Source organism: Paramormyrops kingsleyae, chromosome 17, assembly GCF_048594095.1.
Source record: "Paramormyrops kingsleyae isolate MSU_618 chromosome 17, PKINGS_0.4, whole genome shotgun sequence".
In the NCBI taxonomy this organism is placed as follows: domain Eukaryota; kingdom Metazoa; phylum Chordata; class Actinopteri; order Osteoglossiformes; family Mormyridae; genus Paramormyrops; species Paramormyrops kingsleyae.
Genome location: NC_132813.1, coordinates 14454412 through 14475419, shown reverse-complemented (window position 1 = coordinate 14475419; position 21008 = coordinate 14454412). Strand labels below are relative to the sequence as shown.

The window sequence follows — 21008 nt, the reverse complement described above, 5'->3', positions numbered from 1 at the left end:
CACTGTCAATACGGTGCTATTGGTCTAGTGCACGTTTAATTAATTTATGTTGTTCATAAACCCCACCCCCATATATATTCTTGCGCTTAATATAAGAAAGAAGGAAAAGGACACTACTCTTGCCCTCATACACACATTCCTAGGTTTAGTCTGACAACTGAGCACACCTTTACCTGTCTGTTACATTACCTGCACTCCAGTGGCTCGACAGGACCGCTGATCAGAGAGCAAAGTGTTTCGGGCTGGAGATGGAGCTGGCCGTTTCCGTCGCTGTGTTATTAGGAGCGCTGCTCCTGCTCCTCTTTGTCGCATTTGGTAAAGGGAAAACGGAGTTGAATGAGAAAAGCGAATCCACTGAAATAACCGACGGTGAGTAGAACTGAAGTGGAAAATGTGCTGGTGCTGAATATTACCGATTTCCACCGCTATAGTTTGTGATTATAACAGTGCAAAATGTGTAATTCAGTTTTACCTTCATGTAAAGGTTTATTTTTTATTTTTTGCAAAACTTTTTTTATGCAAAACTGAAGTGATGCGTTTATAATGTGACCTAAAATAGCGACAGGCATAGAAACTCGATACTGGCGTTTTGAATCCAGTTAGTGAGAACTAAACCCGATCTGTTAGGGGGGATTGAATTTCAGAGTAAATTGCTGTGTAATTTCATTGTGAATGATGGTATAGCCGACTGTCTAGCTGAAACTCGGAGACAATTTAAATGTAACACATTTAATATTTTACACTTCCACGACTTAACATGTACACCACATTTAAACCATTTAAATGGATGCGCATGCAGGCATCGCTATACTTTGGTATAACTAAAACGTTATTATGATGATTTAAACGTAAAACTAAATAAAACCACAGCGGCTGGTAGCCCACCCAGTACTTAAACCATCACTTAATTAAAAATAGGTGTTGATTGTCTTCGACATTGCTGGGCGCTGACTGGTTTTTGATGAAAATCTAAAATGAGCCGGTGTCTTGCAATAGACCTGCCCGCAGCTCAAGAGCACGATGACACACCGTACCCCACCGAGGAGCCAGAGCAGCTACAGCTCCCTCATGTGGAGGAACTGGAGCAGCACAGCTTCAGCCACCCGCTCCTGGCCGCCACGCTGCATGTATGAGTGGAGGACGCGTTTTGAAGTTTGCTTATTGTACAATGACTGATCTTACAGCACTGGGCTATTCTGAAGCCTACCGCACAATTATGTCATCTCCTTACCTGTTGACAAGCAGGTTGCCAAATTGAATGTTGTTCAACTTCGACCCCTCCTGCTCAGCTTGCTCTTACTGCTCACACATACTCCCTTGTTGTCCGTCACAACCAAAGGGAAGACCTGTTTATAAGTAAAATGTGTTGTCCACCTCCTTAGGGTCACTATGGCAACGTCACCTGCTTGGATTTCAGCAGCAATGGGAAATATTTGGTATCTTGCTCTGATGACTGCACCATCCGGATCTGGAGCACAAAGGATTTCCTGAGCAGCGAGCACCAGTGTTTGCGTGTTGCTATAGAGAAGGACCACGCTTCACTTGTGAGCCTCAGCCCTGACTCACGGTACATGGCTGCACTGGTCGGTCAGGGTGGCAGGGTCCTGTTGGCTGCCTCTTCCCTGTATTGAGAGACTTTTCTCTGAATTACAGCACCTTCATCACCTGGCTGGCTGGCAAGAAGACCCTCCGTGTTTTCCAGATGTGCAAGGAGAACGACAGCTCCTTCAGCTTCAAACCTGCTCCAGAGGACTTTCCCCGGCTGCACACAGCGACCGTTGTCAACATCGGCATTGCAGAAACTGGTACAGTTAATAGCACTGTTGGTGGTTCATTGACCAGTTTGACATCAAACCACCATTTCTTATTTTATTGATCATGTATGTGTTGCTGAGTGCGGTGTGTCCCAAAAATGGGCTGTCATTTACCAAAAGTGCACATACTCCTTTCTTGTTTCATTTTATTAACCTTTTGTCCAATAAAATTGTTAAAAACAGAACAGGTATCCTGTGACCTTCAAAATTATTCTCCTCCTGTAGTGAGGGACAAAATGAAGTTTTTTGAACCATTTGCTGTTTCTTTTAACTCCACTAGATGGAGCACTCTGTACAAACAGAGCACAAAGCATGCCCCAAAGTAAATCAAGAGCACCATTTAGAGGGTTTAAAAATACAACAAATGGTTTTTGAAGCCTCATGTTGTCCATCGCTACTGGTAGCTTTGGTTCATGCTTTTATTTTTTCCCCAGGAACATTTATTATGACTGCATGCAGCAATGCCACCATTATCCTCTGGGACCTGTATGGCAAGTTGTTGGCCTCCATCGACACTAACCAGACGACCAGCCTCTATGCTGCCATCTCTCCTTGTGGCAGGTATGGGTTTACTTTGGGGCATGCTTTGTGCTCTGTTGTGCAGCTGAGCACTCAGAATATTCAGCCACAACATGTGACGCTGTGTGTCCACTGGGCAGGTTTGTAGCATCCTGCGGCCGCAACGTAAAGGTGTGGGAGGTGTGCTTCACGACAGATGGACAGTTCAAAGAGGTGGTGCGAGCGTTTGACCTCCAGGGACACTCCTCTCCTGTCCAGTTCTTTGCGTTCTCCGGTGACTCCTGCAGGTGGGTCTGCTGTGTGGAACCAGCCTGACAAATGTGTGTCGTAACAGGCAAGTCTTTCAGTTTGATTGATAAGCGAGTCTGGCTGCGAGCTGTCCTGTACAATCCTAGTGTAAACACAATGATTTCCCCAACTGTTATTGTAGTCAAGTTTGGACACACCAAGCCACCAACAAAGGAGAGCGATAGTGTCGCTTCACATGACCTGGCTACCTGGCCTAGAGATGAGATGGTTTTTGAGGAGTTTGGCCAGAGAGTGAAGGAAAAGCAGACAATGAGAGCTCATCATATATGTGGGACCTCCTTCTGGACAGTTGGATAAGCATCACTGGAGGTCACCTCATGAAACTGGCGTAGAAGTCAATAGCTCAGCCAGTTCCTGGAGTTAAAGGCCCAAAGGTGGGATCACTCTGCCAACCCAGGGATTTGAACCGGCAACCTTCTGAGTCCCAACCCACGGAGTTAAACGCCCCCCCCCCCACCCCGAATTTTTTTCGAATTCTTCTTTGGTCAGTGCATAATTCCATATATAGTGGTACCTCAGTTCTCGAACTCATTAGAACTCAAATTTCTAAAAAGTCGAACCAACCAGTTCGAAAAAAAATACCTATAACTCGATCTGAATCTCAGAAGACGGACCGTGAACGCTGACCTAAGAACTTGTATGCACGGGGAAATGAGTCACGCGACACATCTCAGTGGAAACAAAGTGTAACGCCTCAGCCTTGCATTCGCTGTGATAGCATCATGCATGTTTACGCTAGCTGAATACATATTTAGACAGTAAAAATACATTTAGACAATGATTAACTAATTATTATACATTTAAAAATAAAGATTTTAATATTATTATAATGGCACATGGAAGGAGCAGACAATCAGGGCAGGACACATTGTTTGAATTCATTTATTTTCTTACTTTAAAAATTACTGTTTTGATAAATGTGCTTAGATGTGTTTAATACAGTATATGTTCTTCTTGTTTTATCCGGTTCATTTTGTGTTTAAATGCTAAAAAAGAACATTTAGGTGCAATTTTTTGGGGCCGGGAACCAATTAATTGGTTTTCCATTATTTTTTGGGGGGAAAATTCGATCAGAACCTGAACTTTTTAGGATTCGATCCGGAGTTCTGAACGGATTAAATTTGAGTTCTGCGGTACCACTGTATGTCATTTTATAGTGTTGATGTCCTTAATTATTGTAAATATTACTATGGTTAGGTGTACCCAAACGTTTGCATGGTCATGTAGGTACAAATGCCAATCAGTCTTTGAGTAACATTTATGAGCAATTCGGTTCAGATAATATTAACTTGCTGTATGCCATGTCAAACAGGATGGTGACATTGTCCAGAGATGGGACATGGAAGTTGTGGGATACTGATGTGGATTACGAGGAGCAGCAGGACCCGTACCTGCTGAGGACAGTGTCTTGCCAGGTGTCCGAGAACAGTCGTATTGCCCTGTCCCCTGATGCACGGGTGGTTGCAGTGTCCAATGGCTGCGGCATGACCTTGTACAACACGACCAGCGGGGAGCTAGAGGAGGAGTTTCACGACGTTCAAAGCGAGGACATTGTGGACCTGGCGTTCGACATCAACAGCCGCTTCCTGGCCTGCAGCGGAGGCCGCGCCATCCGCGTTTTCCACAACGCTCCAGGCTACCGGGCGGCTATCCAGGACATGGAGGCAATGCTGCAGAAGACCTCCAATGAGGACATGCAGCGGAGACTGCAACAGCAGATCCAGGATGCTCAGGATGCACTGGACAACCTGTTTGCAGAAGCCAAGAGCTGAGCGTGTGAACAAACACACGGGTTCTATCAAACGAATCAGAATGAGAATCAAAAACTGCCTGCCTGACTGCTGCACGGTTTGCTTGGATATGTGCAATTTGCATGTAGATTTTGCCTTAGAAATCATGGTGTGTTTTAAAACTGCCTTGTCTTAAATGTTCAGGCTTTTAAGCGCCCAGTAAAACCAAATGTAGCTGTTTTTTTCTTTCTTGAATGTTTAAATTTAGATATATGAAAATATCTCTGTGTTGAAGACAAGAACGCTTGCCTATATATTTTATTTTAGGAATTACGAGAAGACCGTGTTCAAAGGGGGGCTTGGTGCCTTTAGCAGTAGTACTGCTGGGGATGTGAATCTCACCCCCGTTCAGTGTGGGGCTGGATCATGCGTGGTCTCCTCGTGTCCTGAGTGTTTTTTTTTTTTTTTTTCTGTAGCTCAGTTACATGCAGTTAGGCTCATTGGCGTCTATATGTCGCCCAGTGGACTGGCATCCTGTCCAAGGTGACCCTGTCCTTGTACCCTGTCCTGCCTGGGAAAGGCTCTAGCGAACTGGATGGGTGTGTGACTTAACACACATCACAGTCCTGGGCCATGGTAGAATCTCTCTAGTTTTTGCATGATCTTATATAGACAGTCAATACACTTTCTATTGTAGCTCAGTTGCACATGTTTTGGTGTTTGAAGGGGATTTGAAACCCACAATGGGTGGTATTAGCATGGTCTGTCAATCAAGCGCTGATTTGATCCATTTTAGACTAGCAAAATAACCATAACAAGTGCCGATTGACCGCCCAGTGGCCCCTCCTACCATTTAAGCCTGGTTCATACTTGCTGCAGATATGGATGCAATCTTGTGAAATAATTGACGCCACAGTGTTCAAGCGCAAAGACCACACTTCAGGGCCACACACGGGCGTGCGTACCACTTGAAAATCAAAACTACATGGGCGGTCTGTTCTATGATGCAAACATCCCTCGATTGTTCATTGGCCGGGGGAAAAGTATAGCGGGAGGTCAGAAAGGAGATCGGACCCCGTAAAGTATGTAATCAACCTTTCCTTGTGTTGTGTTGAATAAAAAAATGGCAACATAAAGTATCACTGTCTACCTGCATTTATTTACTGACAACAAAGATACAGCCTACATATCACTTCCAGGCTCCTGTGTACTTTCTAGAAATAGAAACTGATTTCAAAGTATTTTTGCGCACATAGCCTTACGTAATATTATATTTGCTAGCTTGCTGCTGAGAGGTCTTAATTCACTGTACTAAGATGGTTAGTGATTTAAAGAAAACTGACAAAGACAAAGAACAAGGTCTCTGATATGTGAGGCTGGAATTTATCTGTATTCACCTCAGCTTGTCTCTCCCAGGTCAGAGACAGTAACAGGTGGATCGTAAGGAGTGTTGTTACAGACAGATTTTTGGTTAATTATTTTCTATGTGGGTCTAATTTGTATGACCATGATATAACATAGGAGAAGATGATGTATGTGAATGTGTGTGTGATTCTGAATTGAAGACAGACACTTCAGGACTATCACCCAAAATTTCAGTAATGCAGTTATATGTATGTTGTTACGATAAATCTTTAGTCCTATTCTACATTGAAATTGTGATTAAATGCACAATACTGTATAGTGTATATAATATAATTTATAATGGAGTACTATTAAAAAGTCATTCTCAAGGAAAAATTCCATAACAGTACTGACGACAAATAGTCTTAATTCTAAAACATTGACCACCTTCTTAACTACTCTGACGTTTGAGCCTATAAGGCAGTCATTTGACTTACCCCAGATAACCTTTAACCCTTTCTTTTAAGTTGACGTCACTACATCGACCTTACTGGGCGGAGTTACAAATCGACTGTCGCGCGAGTAAGGGGGGGGGGGGGGGGGGCACGATGAAGTTACGTCAATGACGGACAGTTATACGGACCTCTGACCGACTGCCGCTGCTGCGCAGAAGCTCGGCGGCCAATAAGCATCCGGCGGGGGCGGGGCATATGGGGCGACGCTGTTTGGCTGCCGGGGTAACGGAGCTTTAGGGCTGAGCCGAACGGTGCCGGTGGAGTAGGAACTCCCGCCATTTTTCAACCGAGCCCTCAGGTTCTCGTTTGTTTGTTTTTTTTTTTCGTATCCGTCGAAATTAAGAGAAATTAAAGACCCGATTCCCTCGGGTTTCTCTATGTGTCAGGAAGGGCCTCTATTCCCCGCGTGAGCAGCGCAGTAAGGCGTCTCCGTTTCGCAGGAGGAAGCGCAGCCGGCTGATTGGGGCAGCCCCTGGAGAGGTTCGGCCGGACCGCCCGCGTCAGATACCCCGCCGCCTTTCTTAGACCGGAGCGCCATGGCCCGGGTGGTGGCACGCCCGGCGGTCGCAGCGCGGCGTCGGTGTGACTGAAACTGGCGTGCTCTCGCTGTTAGTGCCGTTATTGTTGTTGTCTTGCCGGCTGGGTCGAGCCGGAGTGACTGCCGCACTTTGGATGCTTTAGAGCGCGGCCCCGGCGATCGGCGTTTGATTTCGGTGTACCGGAGTTACGCCACCGCGCCGTGCCCTCCTGTCAGCGGTGCCGGGTAGGAGGATTCAACGCGCTGACGACGCATCATGGCACCGCTCCTGGGGCGGAAGCCCTACCCTCTGGTCAAGTCGCTGGCTGAGCCGCCTGGCTCTGGAGAAGAGATCTACATAATCCCGCACACCCAGGAGGCCTTCGGGGACAAAGAGTATCCTTTGGCTCTGATGGGGGCCGCCAGCGTCCATCTATGCCGCCGACTCGCCTGGGGATTCGGCAACATCTGTGACTGGGAGCGGGATCACTGGAGGTGTGTGGTCCGCCTTGCGGTCCCATCTGCTGGGTGCATGGCCGGTGCTCGGCTGCTGATTGCCCACTGCCTTGCACTGAATCGCCCCGGTGTTAATTTAGACGCTGGCTTCGCACACCGCAGGCCTACTTTCAGCCTAGTATTTAATCCCGTGCTCCCGCAGCTCCCAGTCTCGCTTCGTACATGCATGGGGGAGTGTTCTTCTTTTCTTTCTTTCTTTCTTTCTTTTTTTTTTTTTAACACCGCCCGATCGCCTGTCACTCTATTAATTATTAAGTGTGGGCACAGACAGACCGGGTTTAGCATGCTGTGTGTAGCTCAGAATGGAAGCACTTAGTGCGAATACCCGGCTCCATGCTGTCGCCCTCCACCTTGCCGAAGGTGGCGTTCTATGTCACCTGTCACCCTTCGCTCGTGGTCCCTGTAATGTTTACGGAGAGCCGTACCAGGACCTGCTCGCTGTTTGTCAGGCAGATGCCGTTCTCCGAAGGTCATTGGACTGTGTTCGTCCAGGCACCGTAGGCAGACTGAGATGGGGTTGTGGGAGAGTCACTTGAGTCTGGCAGCCGTATATAATGCAGAATGACACTCGATACTGTTATTGCTGACTTGTGCATTATTAACGAAAAAGACAAGAACCCAGCTGCTGTTATAACCAGGACCAGCTGTATCTGATGTAAACAAACACATGTAAATACTGCCTGTCAGGGTCCCTTTGCAGGAGGGGAGAGAGACAAGCTATTGCTATAGAGTCCTGCAGTAGTTTGATTGGGCCGCCCCCCCACACACACATACACACAATAAATGCTTTATTTATTGTATAGGATGACTGGGGACAAACACAAGAACATCAACATGGATGTCGCTTTGCCACCGGAGCTCATTTTAAAATGGATGCAGTGTGCTGACAGGCCTCAGCGGGGCGCCTTCTGTCTGGTGACATTTGTTTAACTCGGTGTCTGTGGGGGGGCGCTCGTGTTTTTCCTGAGCAAATGTGATCAGAGAGTTTGAGGCTCGCCTGCAGAGGTACAGCGAGCACATCTGGACCTGCAAGAGCACAGGCAGCGGCCAGCTGACGCATAAGGAGGCCTGGGAGGAGGAGCAGGAGGTGGCTGAACTGTGAGTACAGTCTCCCCGGGCCCCCTCACGGGGCCGAGCCTTTGTGTGTCATGTTGTGTACTGGTGCTGAGCTGTGGTGTGTGAAATTGCAGCATATTGCTTAATTGGTTGAGCAGCTTTGTTTAAACAAAAAAATAAAAACAAACCATCTGATGATTGTGAGAGTAGAAAGGGGGGAGAATGTCACCTGATGTTAGCTATTTTTTGTTTTGTTTTGTAGTTCGTTAGATTCCCTTCCCAAGATTGCCCATGTGGTTCACATTTAGCATTTGGTTTTTGAAGGATGCTCACAAGATGGGCAGCATGGTGGTGCAGTGGTTAGGAAGGTTGGCACTGTTGCCTCACACCTCTGGGACCAGGGTTTGAATCCCCGCCATGGCTCCAAGTGTGTGGAGCTTGCATGTTCTCTCCATGTCATTGTGGGTGATGTTCTTTTGGTTCTCTGGTTTTCCCCCATGGTCCAAAAGCAAGCGGAGGTTAATTGGAGTTAATTTGCCTGTAGGTGTGCTGGTATGAGTGAATGGTGTGTGACTGTACCCTGTGATGGGTTGGCACCCTGTCCTGGGTTGTTCCCTGCCTTGTGCCCTTAGCCCCACTGGATCCTCCACGACCCTGAATAGTCAAAGCCATCAGAGAAAATGAATGAATGGATTGATGGCTTACAAGATGCCCTTTTAAACTTTGCTGGTTGCATTCCTCTTGACGCAGTGCTGTGTTCCCTCGATGGGCTGTAATATGAAATATGAAGTCGAGTGGCTGCACTGATGTGATCAGATGTTCATGCTCATTTCGCTGAAGCTGAATCTGACTCTCCTGTTTACCTGTTTTTGAGTGATCTCTGCATGCAGTTCACAAGGTCATCTTCTGAACCTCTGAGTGTTTCTCAGTGTTTCCTATTGCTGAAAGCAGATGGGAAGTGACACTGGCCTCTCGCTGTGTTATGACAGCCTCAAGGAGGAATACCCTCTGTGGTTTGAGAAACCAGTCCTGGAGATGGTTCACCATAACACTCTTTCCCTGGACAAGCTGGTGGACCAGGCATGGCTGGAGATCTTCACCAAGTATGCTGTTGGTGAGGAATGTGACTTCCTGGTAAGTGTAGATTTTCTTTCTTGAGATGCCTGCTGTTTCATGTGTGAGCTCAGGTTCCAGGGGTAGCACTGGCTGGTCTGTGTGTGCCTGCAGGTGGGGAAGGACAGGAGCCTCAGGGTGAAGGTGGTGGAGGTGCTGCCCCTGGAGGGAGTGCTGGATGAGCTGGTGGAGAAGAAGGTGGAGGGGGCCTGTGACTCCCCATCCAGTGATAAGGAGAATACCAGCAGGGAACAGCTGAAGGTGGAGCTGCAGCCTGAGGAGGAGAGCAGGAGGAGTCACTCCTGTGAGTACTGGGCTCAGACCGCATGCAACGCTGGGATTGGACTGTTCATGATTTATTCATAATGACTAACCCACTGGTACAGAAATTAAATAGTGCACGATACCAGGATATCTGAAGTCCCTCAGGTGGAAAGATGAGGCGCCGATTCCTGATTTAGTACCACCACTTTTCTGGGCAGCCTTTGTGTTTGTTGGTTTTAAGCAAAATTATAATTTGGGTGGTTTTGGTTTCAAAGGCCTGTAAAGCACTGGCACACTGAGTGAGTTTATCAAGTGCCGAGTGCCAGGTAAACATTGTCGTCCTCCGTGAATGCATTAGTCACCGAGTTAGAAGGGTCATATTTCACATACAGGCTCACCCGTAGATATTTACTGTGTCCCAGGTACATTTTTCATGTGAATATTTAACTATAACACATTCATAAAGTGAGGTACTTAACTGGGCATGGTGGCGTGCTCTGAGCGCGTGGCGGGTATTTCACGCGGAGTGTCCGTTTTCTGCCAGGTGACCGTGCCCGACGCTCCCCCAGAAAGCTTCCCACCAGCCTCAAGGAGCACAGGAAGAAGTGGGTCATGCCCAAGTTCCTGCCGCACAAGTATAACGTCAAGCTGATGGATGAGGACCAGGTGGGGGGCAGGAACTGTGTTGGGTGGGATCAGGCCAGGCGCCTGTACAACCTTATGCACCCACTGCGTTTATCGTGCACGTAACCAGGTTTTTATATGCGTTCTTTTCCAGCTCATCAGCAACGTTCCCGCCGATAGCCTCTTTCGCACAGAGAGACCCCCCAACAAAGAGATTGTGCGCTACTTTATCAGACACAACGCTCTGCGCATGGGTACGGGAGAGAGCGCCCCCTGGGTGGTGGAGGACGAACTGGTGAAGAAGTACAGCCTGCCTAGCAAGTTCAGTGACTTTCTGCTGGATCCATACAAGGTACTTCGGCACGTGGCTTCATAACCCCGTCAGCGTTAATGCGGACGCCTGTTCGTCATTCGGCTACATACAGCCGACCCTCGTGACAGTTTTGCGTTTAAAACTTACAGTACATGGCCGACTTCCCGTCCGGTAAGCGTAAGAGTTTGAGTTTGCCAGAGGGGAAGCCAGAGAAGAAGACAAAGACAACCGACGGGGAGGACGCTGCCGTGAAGGGGGCGAGGAAGAAGCTGCAGAAGACGACGCCTCAGACTCTGCCCCTCGGACCGACGACATGGGGACACGTGCAGGTCAGGCTTTGAACTCTCCTCCATCTGCTAGGTGGTCAGGTCATAGTGCCGGCTGTAGTTATAGATGTGAGCAATGCAGAGGGCTGCTTATCCAACATATAACTGAATGCTGTTTGTCGCCCCCGAAGAAGGAGGAGAACGGCTCTCCCTTGAAAGTGAAGAATGGCGGGTCTCCTAAGAAGAGGAGCACCAGCGGAGGGGATAGTGGGGTTCATGTGTCACAAGCAAAGAGACACGGGAAGAGTGTGGCCAAGGCAGCCGGTGGCCAGAAGACCTCCAGGAAGATGAAGATGAAGCAGATGACTTTGCTGGAGGTGACCAAGACCGGTTCTTCTGCAACCCCCAGGAAGTTGAAGAACAGAGGACCCGGAACTCCCAAACCGGGCAAACCCCTGCCGCCGATGGCCCTCCACCTGCTCCGCTATTACCGGGAGAACAAAGACAAGGAGGAGAAGAGGAACGCCCTGTCCTGCCTCATATCCAAGGTGGCCAAGGTGCTGACACCTGAGGACCGGACCAGGCTGCCCGAGGAATTGCGGGATATGGTTCAGAAACGCTGGGAGCTCCTGGAGTACAAAAGGCGCTGGGCAGCCATGACAGAGGAGGAGAAGCAGGACGCCATGCGCAAGAAGCGGGAGGAGATCAAGGAGAAGCTGCGTGAACGAGCCAAGGAGCGCCGGGAGAAGGAGATGCTGGTCCGGAGGGAGCAGCAGCGCCGCTATGAGGACCAGGAGCTGGTGGGAAAGAACATCCCTAACTTCAAGCTGGCGGACATGCCTGATGGGCTGCCCAACGTGCTCTTTGGGGACATTGCCATGGTGACAGACTTTCTCAACTGCTACTCTGGCCTGCTGATGCCTGAGGACCAGTCCCCCATTACGGCCGCTGCCCTCATGGAGGCTCTCGCCACCAAACAAGCTGGCTTCCTGTACTTGAACCGTGTGTTAGTGATCCTTCTGCAGACGCTGCTACAGGACGAACTGGCCGAGGGCTACAGCGAGCTGGACATGCCGTTGTCGGAGATCCCGCTCACCATGCATTCTGTCTCGGAGCTGGTCCGGCTCTGCCTGCGTCCCAGCGATGCCCACGACGAAGGCAGCGGCCATGGCTCTGAGGACTGGGTGTGGGGGGCCCCGGACGACACGCTGAGCACCGAGATGCTGGAGAAGCTGGAGACCTCAGAAGTATTTGAGCTGAACCCGCAGGAGAAGATCGGCCTGCTGGTGGCGCTGTGCCACCGCATCCTTTTGACCTACTCGGTGGAGGACCACGTGGACGCCATGCAGCACCGCGCGGCCGAGCTCTGGAAGGAGCGCCTGGCCACGCTGAAGGAGGCCAACGACCGCGTACGAGCGGAGAAACAGAGGCGCAAGGAGCAGATGGAGGCTAAGCTGGGGGGCGGTGATTGGGTCAATGTGGAGGGCAGTGGTGCCGGAGGGGCGGCCAAGCAGGACAAGCGGAGAGATGGGGGGGCCAAGAAGGAAGGTGGCGGGGGGGAGTCGGTGGCCTCAGACCCTCTGCCTGAGGACATGGTGAGTGTGGTGAGGAGCAGGAGGCTACAGACCATTCAAGCTAAGAAGGAGAAGGAGGAGCAAGAGCGGCTGAACAAAGGTATGAAGGCTCACGCGGCATGGGGGGCAGGTGCCCTTGTGGCTGGGCTTCTGTTGACCTGCGGTGGCATTTGCTGACTCATGCTGGAACTTCATTCCCTTACAGAGCGCATGGAGAAGGAGGCGGGGGAGGAGCGGGTGCGTAAGCGTAAGGCGGCGGCGGAGAGGGCCTTTCAGGAGGGCATCAGCAAGGCCAAGCTGGTCTTGAGGCGCATGCCGCTGGGCACGGACCGCAACCACAGCAGGTCGGGGGGGGGGACGGTGACTGCCGACGGGAACCATGGTGCTGGGTTTGGCTTGGAGAGCGTCTGTGAGATCGCATGTGTGTCTCTTGTAGGTACTGGCTTTTCTCTGATGCAGTGCCGGGCCTGTACATTGAGAAGGGCTGGGTACACAACAGCATAAACTACAGCTTTACTCTACCCCCTAAAGAGGAGGAGGAGGAGGAGGAAGAAGAGGAGGACGACGAGGCTGATGTGACAGGTGAGCACGTTCTAGAGATTGTGATGTACTAACTGCCACACCTGGCTGTGAGATATTTATATAAAGGCTTCTTTGCATTCTATAGAAAGTAAAGAGGAATGCAGTACAGATGGTGGCCAGCAGGGGACACCTGAGACCCCTGTTGAAAGTACAGTTCCCAAAAGGGGACAGAATCTTTGGTATGTTTGCATCCTGATATAATATCTGAACAGCTGGCCTAGGCTGAAACCAGCCTGTGAAACTTGATGCCCTTGGTGCATTGAGTGTGTGTGTGTGTGTGTCCGGCAGGTTCGTGTGCGACTCCTTAGCCCAGCTGCAAGAGCTGATGGACAGTTTGCACCCCCAAGGTGTGCGGGAGAGCGAGCTGAAGAACCATCTCCAGTACAGGTGAAGCCCTGAGGAGCCATGGGTGGTGGGCGTACCCCCCAGTGGCTAAATGTGTAAAAACCTGGCTGCCATTGGCTTAAAGTTCAATGTAAAGATTAATGATTAAGGATTATTGTCGGAGATGTAATTTAAGATGTTTGGCTTACTGGTAGGTAGAAGTTTGCGTCTCGTGCCACATGTGATGGCCCTGTGTTCGGTCCTAAGGTACCAGGATATTCAGCAGTCCATCAGCGCTGCCCAGAAGGCCGGATCGCAGCAGAAGACCTGTGACAGCCCCCTGGAACTGCTCCATTACTTACAGAACGACATCCTGGAGGTGGCCTTGCGGCTGCAGAAGGGCGGCCTTGGCGACCTGGACGACATCGGCAGGTTTGAGGACAAGGTCAGCGCTCTCCGTGTGTTTAGCGAGTCCGGCGAGTGACGGCCGGGGGGGCTTGGGCGGTGACTTCACGCAGCGCTCTGCTTACGCCTCTCTTGGCGGGCACCCCAGGTACGCTCGCTGGTGAGCCTGAAGGACTTCGGGCAGTGCATCATCACCCTCCAGGAGAGCGTCTTCACCAAGTTCCTGCAGGGCTTCATGGACCCCAAGCAGAATAAGAGAAAGAAAAAGCAGAATGGAGAAGAAGGGAGCAAAGTGGAGGAAGCGGAGGAGGAGAAGAGGCTGGCTGACGAGGCAAGGGTAACGTGGCCCGGAGCTCATTGTGGGAGGCGGCAGAGTCCTCCCTCCCCTCCAAACCTCCACACTTAACTTTTCTTTCTTGGGTCCTACAAAAATTCAAGGCAAAAGGCTGAAAGTGGCTTCAGCGCTCTACACTGTGTGTCCTGCAGGTGGCGACAGCTGTGGAGAAGTGGAAGGCCGCCATCCGCGAGGCGCAGACGTTCTCGCGGATGCACGTCCTGCTGGGTATGTTGGATTCCAGTATCAAGTGGGACATGTCGGCTGAGAACGCTCGCTGTAAGGTGTGCCGGAGGAAAGGTGAGTGTGCGCTGACTGCTCACCTCCTTTTAAATGGAAAGTCATATCTCATTATTCCTGTAAGGGTACTGGTGGTAATCCTTACACCTATTGGGTCACTGGTACTGCTTCAGAGCCTCTGGGTTTTGATGGAACTTCTACTGATTCACCACTAGGGGGCTTCATTTGCCATAAACTTATCTGTGAAGACAGGTTTAGGTCATTCTGTAAACACTTAAGTCAATAGTTAATGTACCAGCAACAGCGTAATTAAATTTCATTGTTTTGCGAGGGTCAGTTGGTGCGTGTTAAGGAATATTGTAAATGATCTGTGAAATGAAATATGGGTTTAAGCAGAATGAGGTCATAGCCTGCCTAGTGACACTGGCTGTTGGGCCTCGGGGGCACCAGTGTCCATAGTGACTGTATTCCTCTGGTCTTTACCCTTCCCTGCTGGTTATGCTGGTAAATGTGCCATAAACTGGTAGCAGGGTCTTTCGTGTCAGAGGGCTCGCCGTGGTCTGCAGGGCCGTGGTCTGCAGGGCCGTGGTCTGCAGGGCCGTGGTCTGCAGGGCCGTGGTCTGCAGGGCCTTCGCCTTAGACTGCTTCCTTAAGAGAGGCCGCTGAAGTGGGGCATGGTGCCTGAGAGCTAGAGGCCCAAGCAAGGTCTGGCTGCACCTGTTTCCACCAGAGCTGCCGGCCCCCACTGGGCCAGCTTCCTTCCATCTTATGTGGAACCGAGCGGGTTGGGAGGGGGGGCCATGGAACCAGTGACCTGTGCCAAGTAGTCTGTACCCCCCCCCCCCCGGAGACCCCCAGTTGGGTTTTGAGTGTTGATGACTGGCATGTGAATCTGGGCTGATCTTTCTCCTCCCCAGGGGAAGATGACAAGCTGATCCTTTGTGATAAGTGTAAAAAGGCCTTCCATCTGTTCTGCCTCCGTCCGGCACTCTACTCCATCCCAGACAGGGACTGGCTCTGCCTTGGATGTCAGCCTGCCCTGACTCGCCGTCATTCCCACGGAAGGTGGGCTCTCACTCCTTTAAAGGCCGAGCTAGTGAGGGGTGGCCCTGCTTTCAGCTCCCTCTTAAGTGGGCTTGGGGTCTGTTCTGCTTCACTTGTCGGCCATTCGAGAAGATGTAGCACAGTCACTGTCGTACGTTACCATTGAATATGTGCCTTTTGTGTTATAGAAGCTATGACGAACACTCTGAAGAGGAGGAGGAGGAGGATGATGATGAGGAAGAGGATGATGAGGAAGATGAAAATTCTGAAGAGGAGGAGGATGACAAGAATGAGGATGATAAAGCCACTGGGCATTATTGTAAGGGACCACCGTATTAAACAAGGAGCTGTGGGTATGGTGTAGGTGCTGTGAGGCCAAAGCATGGCACGAGCCAACAGGTCCCGCCCACCCATGCAGCCAGCAGCCAATGAATGACTGTGGCTGCGGTCATGCAGGCGGTGGTGATGTAATGCTCACTTTCTGGAGCATGGGTGCTGTCTAGAGAGCCCTGGATTGTGGTACGCTTCGTCTTTGGCCGCACGTTGTGTCGAGTGACGGGAATGTGTCGTGGCGTGAGTGGTCCTCTCATCAAAGGCTCAAGTCATTGGCTTAATGGAAGTACAGCTGTAACGCAGGGCCTCTGTTCATTGCACTTATGGCGTTTCACAGCAGTGGGTAAGATCACGCTGTGGGACCCTACGTGGAGAGATTCCCGAGGTAAAATGCAGATTAGAGCATGGCGGTGCATCTCCAGTTTCCGTGTACGGTCAGGGGGCTGATCTCTGCCTGCCCAATCGCCAAGTACGAGCCTCCGCATTTTCACACGCTTTCCTTGCTTCTATTGCACAGTGAGGTCAAGGAAGGCCAGGGGGAAGAAGTCCTGCAGCAGGAAGGCGGGCGCCAAGTCCCGCGGCGGCCAGCAGAAGGAATCCCCTAGCAACGCCGTCGACATAGACGAGCTGGTGAGTGTCGCCGTGACAGTACTGACGTCTGTGTTCTCTGGCTGCTTAGGGAACCTCGCGTAGCTCATTCAAGCCGCCCTTGTCACACAGGCATGTAGGGTGAGGGGCGTGTGGATTAGTGAGCTCGCTCGATGCACTGGCCTCACCTGGCCCCCAGGGGGCAGCCTTACCACATCTGCAAACACACGTGGCAGTCAGGGTGGCGTGTTTATTGACCATGAGTGTAGAAAGTGAGAGGCTTAAACATCAGTGTGTCCAAACTGTTGTGTTCAGCTAAAGCAGCTGAATGTATTAATCTGTGATCATGCTCTTTCCTCTGTGTACCTGCTTCATGCTCATGAATATTCAGTGTTTCAGGTCTGACTCTCCATTCACGGTTCTGGCCAATAAGATTCCTTTACTTTAATCTGTCAGTTGCATCTTACGCCCGCAGTACATGCGTAGGGGTCTCAATGTGGCCCTTTGGGTCCTGTAGATATGGGTCCCTCTCTTTGGGATCCCAAAGACACAGTAGACTTGCTGCTTCCTCCTCGCAGGTGCAGCAAAACTTCGTGAGGGGCGGGTGTCGACGGGCCCTGGAGCTGGACCGCTGTGAGGAGATCCTGCAGCGGCTGGTCAAGTTCCGCTACTCCTGGCCATTCAGGTGGGCCCGCGCCATCGTCTCTGGGACTGTACCTCACTGTAGGAGGGTGGGTGGGGGTACTGTCTGTCCCCCGTGTCACACAGCCGCCTGCCTGTCCCTCTTAGGAAGCCGGTCTCTCCTGATTTGGTTGAGGATTACCAAGACGTCATCTCCCAGCCCATGAACTTCCAGACCATGCTGTGCAAGTTCTCTGACGGCCATTACCGGCACAGCGGCGACTTTCTGGAGGACATGAAGCTGGTGTTCTCTAATGCCGAGGAGTACAACCCACCTGACAGCCCCGTGCTCTCCTGCCTGCTGAAGACGGAGCGCGTGTTCATGGACCTTCTGGCCCAGCTGCTGCCGGGACTTGCTTACTTCCGACGCCACAAGCGCGCCTGCCGCAACCGTGGCGACGAGGAGGAGGCCGAGGCGGCACCGGAGGAGCCCGGGCGCGCTGCCCGACCAGGGAGGCCCAGTGGGAACAAGAGACAGGAATACGGAGACGGCCTTCGTAAGAGTGGCCAGCGTGACCTGAGGTCAGAGGAAGAGGAGAGCAGCTGTGAGGAGGAGGAGGACGGTGGACTGAGGAAGAGCAGGCGGGCTGCTGTCCTGGGCCAAAGGAAGAATTACCGCGAGGTGGAGAGCGACAGCGATCGGGAGGAGGCTGTGGTCTACAGGAAACGGGGCCGTGGAAGGCCACGGCGGGACAGCAGACAAGACCATACCCGGTGCTTTGCAGAGGCAGGAGACGGTAAAGGGGGCGGGGCCAGCCTACGGCATTCCAAACGGCAGAAACCATCTCTGTGAGGTGGGGGGGGACTCTGAAGCACCCGGTGTGGTGCAGCCCCTGCTGTCCTAAAGCTTCCCTCTGACCAGCTACAGGACTCTGCATTTTCATTGTGTATTTTTTTATTATTATTTTTATGTTCCTATTTTGAAGAAAACCAATTTATATTTGTAAAGTGGTTGTTTTCCAGACAAAATTTAGATTTAAGGACATTTTGGAATTCTAGTTGTTTTCCCCCCCCCCCTTCCTTTGTGCCCCAGCCTGTCTCGGTTTGTATGTCTTGTAATTGCAGAAATTTCATAGGGGGAGGACTGGTTGGGTTTAACAGCTGTTGGGGGCAGTGCAGCTGTGAACTCTACGGTTGTGTTTTGTGCCCCCCGCCACCCCCGTCTCAAATGCTGGCATGCCGCCCCCCCTACCCTTCCGGACTGTGCCTGTCCACTTGTTTGGACACAAGCACCAGTCCCACTGGGCTCGTCTCTTCACTGGCCAGTTTTTGAACTCTGATTGCAAATGACTTATTTTTGGTCCTGAAACAAGTTTTCGTGCTGTTCTGTGATGCAGGTAAAGTGCCTCTTCTTCAGTCTTGTTCTCTAGCTAGTGGGTGGTGCTCTAGGTCCGCTAGATGTGTATCTAGAGGTGGTCGGACCTAGAAGAACGCCCATCTGCCCGTGTCACCAGTACCCCAACACACAGCTCCAGTTTAAAATGAGGTCTGTGGCCTTGACGGCTCTGTCTGCAGCAAAACAAATCGGCTTGGTGGTCCATCTCTTACCTCTTCCCCCGTATACTTGGTTTTTCATGAATATTGATTTCTGTACTGTATGCACCTGTTTGCTCACAGGGAGATGCATAAAAAGTATGTTTTACAGAGGATTTCAAATCCTCCCCTAATTTTTTTTTCTTTAATATGATCTAAGTTAAATGGAACAGGCTGGGGTGTCCCCTGTATCAAGAACCAAATAAAGAAAATTGAAATTGTAAATCTCTGCTTTGGGGCAGCATGTTTTTTGTCAGACATTCGATTGTTGTCCTGACGGTTGTGATATAACAGGCAAGACTTCCATGCATTTGCTGGTTTTGAAAGTAAAGTCATGTGACACCTGTTGGAAGGAGGGACCAGGTGGCTGCCTGGTTGCTGTTATTAATTGCAGGCATTTTGATTTTCTTGTATTATTGTGAATTGTTAGGTTTCTGATACCCCGAGGCAGGGTTTGGGGTGATACGAAAATGGCTTCACTAATTGGCTTTGAACCAGTGACCTTGCAGATGCAGCCTTCTAACCCACTGAGCTACACACTGTGCTGTTACTTATCTTGGAACTTGTCCACTGAGGTTTCCTGCACAGCCTCCAACTATAGCTTGATTCCAGCCAGGTTGCAGAGCTCTGCATGAGGGGGGTAGCTGTGATGGAGGCTTTTACTTACATAAAAATGTTTTTGAGAGTAGAATGAAATATGACTGGTTCTCCCTCTGAACCAATCTGATTGTAGAGGAGGTGGGACCAACCAATTGGATCTCTTGAAGATGAAGATCTCTGCCCCCAACACACGGCTGTTTATCGCTGGGCCCTGCCCCCTTACTCAGTGTCAGGCAGCTTTGGGTCATGTGGTGAGAAGGGCATGCTGGGATGTCACCACGGTGACAGTCATCAGCTTCCAGCTGGTGAGAATAACCTGACACTGCACACCCTCAGCCCCCACCGGAGCTCAACTTCCTTGGTGTCCCTGCTGCCACATTACCATCTCATTTCCACCTGTTTTCATGTCTGATCACACCTGCGTTGAAGAGGTTTGTGCTTATTTCTTGATACACGGATCATACGTAATGCTCAAATAAAATTCCTATTCCTTCCACACAGATGGCCTGTTTTAAACAGTGTATAAAACAAACACATTAATCCTGGTGCACATTTAATAATTTACATAGCATATTTTACAGTATGATATTTCACATATTTTCCACCTAGAAGAATGCTCCCTCACAGCCAAGTGTCAGGGTAGGACTGAGGTCACGGGTACTCAAGCACCAACCAACCCCCCCCCTGAAATATAAGCACCCTCTCCTGATGCCTCACAGGAGCAGTCAGGATTCCCTGGAATTTGACATGGTCAATCTCGTCCTCCTCTATTGTAAATGACGACGGCTGAACTAGAGCCTTATGCAGGTATGATACTCAGCAGAGGCCGGGACGGCTGTCTGCATACTGAGCCTGGCTCACACTGACCGCAGCAGGCAGACAGAGCTACAGCGTGCCTATGTGTAACAAATAGAAAGCAAAAGCAAACACGAGTGATACCTTCCAGGATGGTCCTGCTGGTACCTTTCTTCTCCTCCAGGATTCTGCATTTTTTGTTCAGTTGCTCAATTTTAAAACCTTAAATGACAAATCACGCTCCATGAATTACGTAATTTCTGAAAAGCTTAAACCTTTAGCCCCTTTAAACCTTGGCAGTAACAGCAATTTGAAAACAAATGGGTGAGATCACACTGAGCTTCGTTGGTGTCGTTGGTGTGAGGATCCGTGTCCATCTGCACCGCACTGTGGTTCATCCTGCTCTCCAAATAAAAGGTTTTACATGTGGCTGTAAGGAGTCACCGCTGACAAATCCAACTTTCTAGGGAACATGAAAGGAAAAATCACTGAGGGTCGTGCTGTTTTGTGGATGAGCATGTTTTTTGTCAGCAGCCATAGCTCCTGCAGTTTAGGCTGGGTGATCCATCTGAAGCTAAGCAGGTCTGGGCTTGGCTTGTGCTTGGATGGGAGACTGCCTTGGTTGTTAGGAGAGATATTGGTTGCTATAGCCTGTCTTGTGGATAGGAGTGTTTGGGTGAGATGAGATTTTGACTGAGGTCATAAAAGACTTATGGATATTTTTCTAAAGTGTGGGGCTGGTACCCTGATGTTCTGGCTAAGGTTGCCCACTGTGTAAAGTTGTCCATCTATTTTCCATGTGTGGGGTGGAGGCTGGATCCTGTTTTAGGTGCAGGGCACCTAAGGTTGTGTGAACACCAGGTTTGGGCCTGGCTAGTATTCACTATACATACAAGCCAGCCATGGGGGAGTGGGGGTTTGAACCCTGGTCCCAGGAGTATGGGGCAACAGTGCTAACCACTACACCACAGGGCCACCCACCATAGCTGCTGTGTGATGAGCATACTGGCACAGAATGGCTGCTGCATCATCCAGGTGGGGGCTACCCAGTGGTGGGGGCTACCCAGTGGTGGGG

The 21008-nt window shown here is 50.4% G+C and overlaps 2 protein-coding genes across 5 annotated transcripts; both read left to right on the top strand.

Annotated features, from left to right (window-relative positions):
* The first annotated feature begins 14 nt into the window (after window positions 1–14).
* On the top strand, window positions 15–5511 carry LOC111841402 (transducin beta-like protein 2). 2 transcript variants are annotated; one of them, XM_023807107.2, is made up of 7 exons: window positions 15–369; window positions 1009–1127; window positions 1383–1567; window positions 1654–1805; window positions 2249–2375; window positions 2474–2620; window positions 3955–5511. In XM_023807107.2, the coding sequence occupies exons 1-7, from the start codon at window positions 249–251 to the stop codon at window positions 4412–4414; spliced, it is 1311 nt and encodes a 436-aa protein (XP_023662875.2). In that variant the 5' UTR covers window positions 15–248; the 3' UTR covers window positions 4415–5511. The 2 variants fall into 2 exon arrangements, with proteins under 2 accessions (XP_023662875.2, XP_023662874.2); XM_023807106.2 differs by having other exon boundaries at window positions 16–369; window positions 997–1127.
* A 941-nt stretch (window positions 5512–6452) lies between these two features.
* On the top strand, window positions 6453–18763 carry LOC111841492 (tyrosine-protein kinase BAZ1B-like). Of its 3 annotated transcripts, none has more exons than XM_023807260.2 (20): window positions 6453–7144; window positions 8246–8362; window positions 9310–9454; window positions 9548–9737; window positions 10242–10363; window positions 10476–10673; window positions 10784–10963; window positions 11095–12574; window positions 12680–12818; window positions 12911–13056; window positions 13142–13235; window positions 13345–13443; window positions 13648–13825; window positions 13934–14122; window positions 14272–14419; window positions 15277–15424; window positions 15592–15722; window positions 16254–16366; window positions 16903–17009; window positions 17114–18763. In XM_023807260.2, the coding sequence occupies exons 1-20, from the start codon at window positions 7026–7028 to the stop codon at window positions 17796–17798; spliced, it is 4728 nt and encodes a 1575-aa protein (XP_023663028.1). In that variant the 5' UTR covers window positions 6453–7025; the 3' UTR covers window positions 17799–18763. The 3 variants fall into 3 exon arrangements, with proteins under 3 accessions (XP_023663028.1, XP_023663029.1, XP_023663027.1); XM_023807261.2 differs by having other exon boundaries at window positions 11092–12574; window positions 13934–14116; XM_023807259.2 differs by having other exon boundaries at window positions 6454–7144; window positions 11092–12574.
* Window positions 18764–21008: the final 2245 nt, after the last annotated feature.

What these genes read in the sequence shown, in the direction of transcription:
- LOC111841402 (XM_023807106.2), top strand. Translation starts at nt 249, where the DNA reads ATGGAGCTGGCCGTTTCCGTCGCTGTGTTATTAGGAGCGCTGCTCCTG. An exon ending in CATCGGCATTGCAGAAACTG is followed by an intron (nt 1,806 to 2,248) that starts GTACAGTTAATA and finishes TTTTTTCCCCAG; the next exon opens with GAACATTTATTATGACTGCA. An exon ending in GCCATCTCTCCTTGTGGCAG is followed by an intron (nt 2,376 to 2,473) that starts GTATGGGTTTAC and finishes TCCACTGGGCAG; the next exon opens with GTTTGTAGCATCCTGCGGCC.
- LOC111841492 (XM_023807259.2), top strand. Translation starts at nt 7,026, where the DNA reads ATGGCACCGCTCCTGGGGCGGAAGCCCTACCCTCTGGTCAAGTCGCTG. An exon ending in GAGCAGGAGGAGTCACTCCT is followed by an intron (nt 9,738 to 10,241) that starts GTGAGTACTGGG and finishes GTTTTCTGCCAG; the next exon opens with GTGACCGTGCCCGACGCTCC. An exon ending in AGCTGATGGATGAGGACCAG is followed by an intron (nt 10,364 to 10,475) that starts GTGGGGGGCAGG and finishes GTTCTTTTCCAG; the next exon opens with CTCATCAGCAACGTTCCCGC.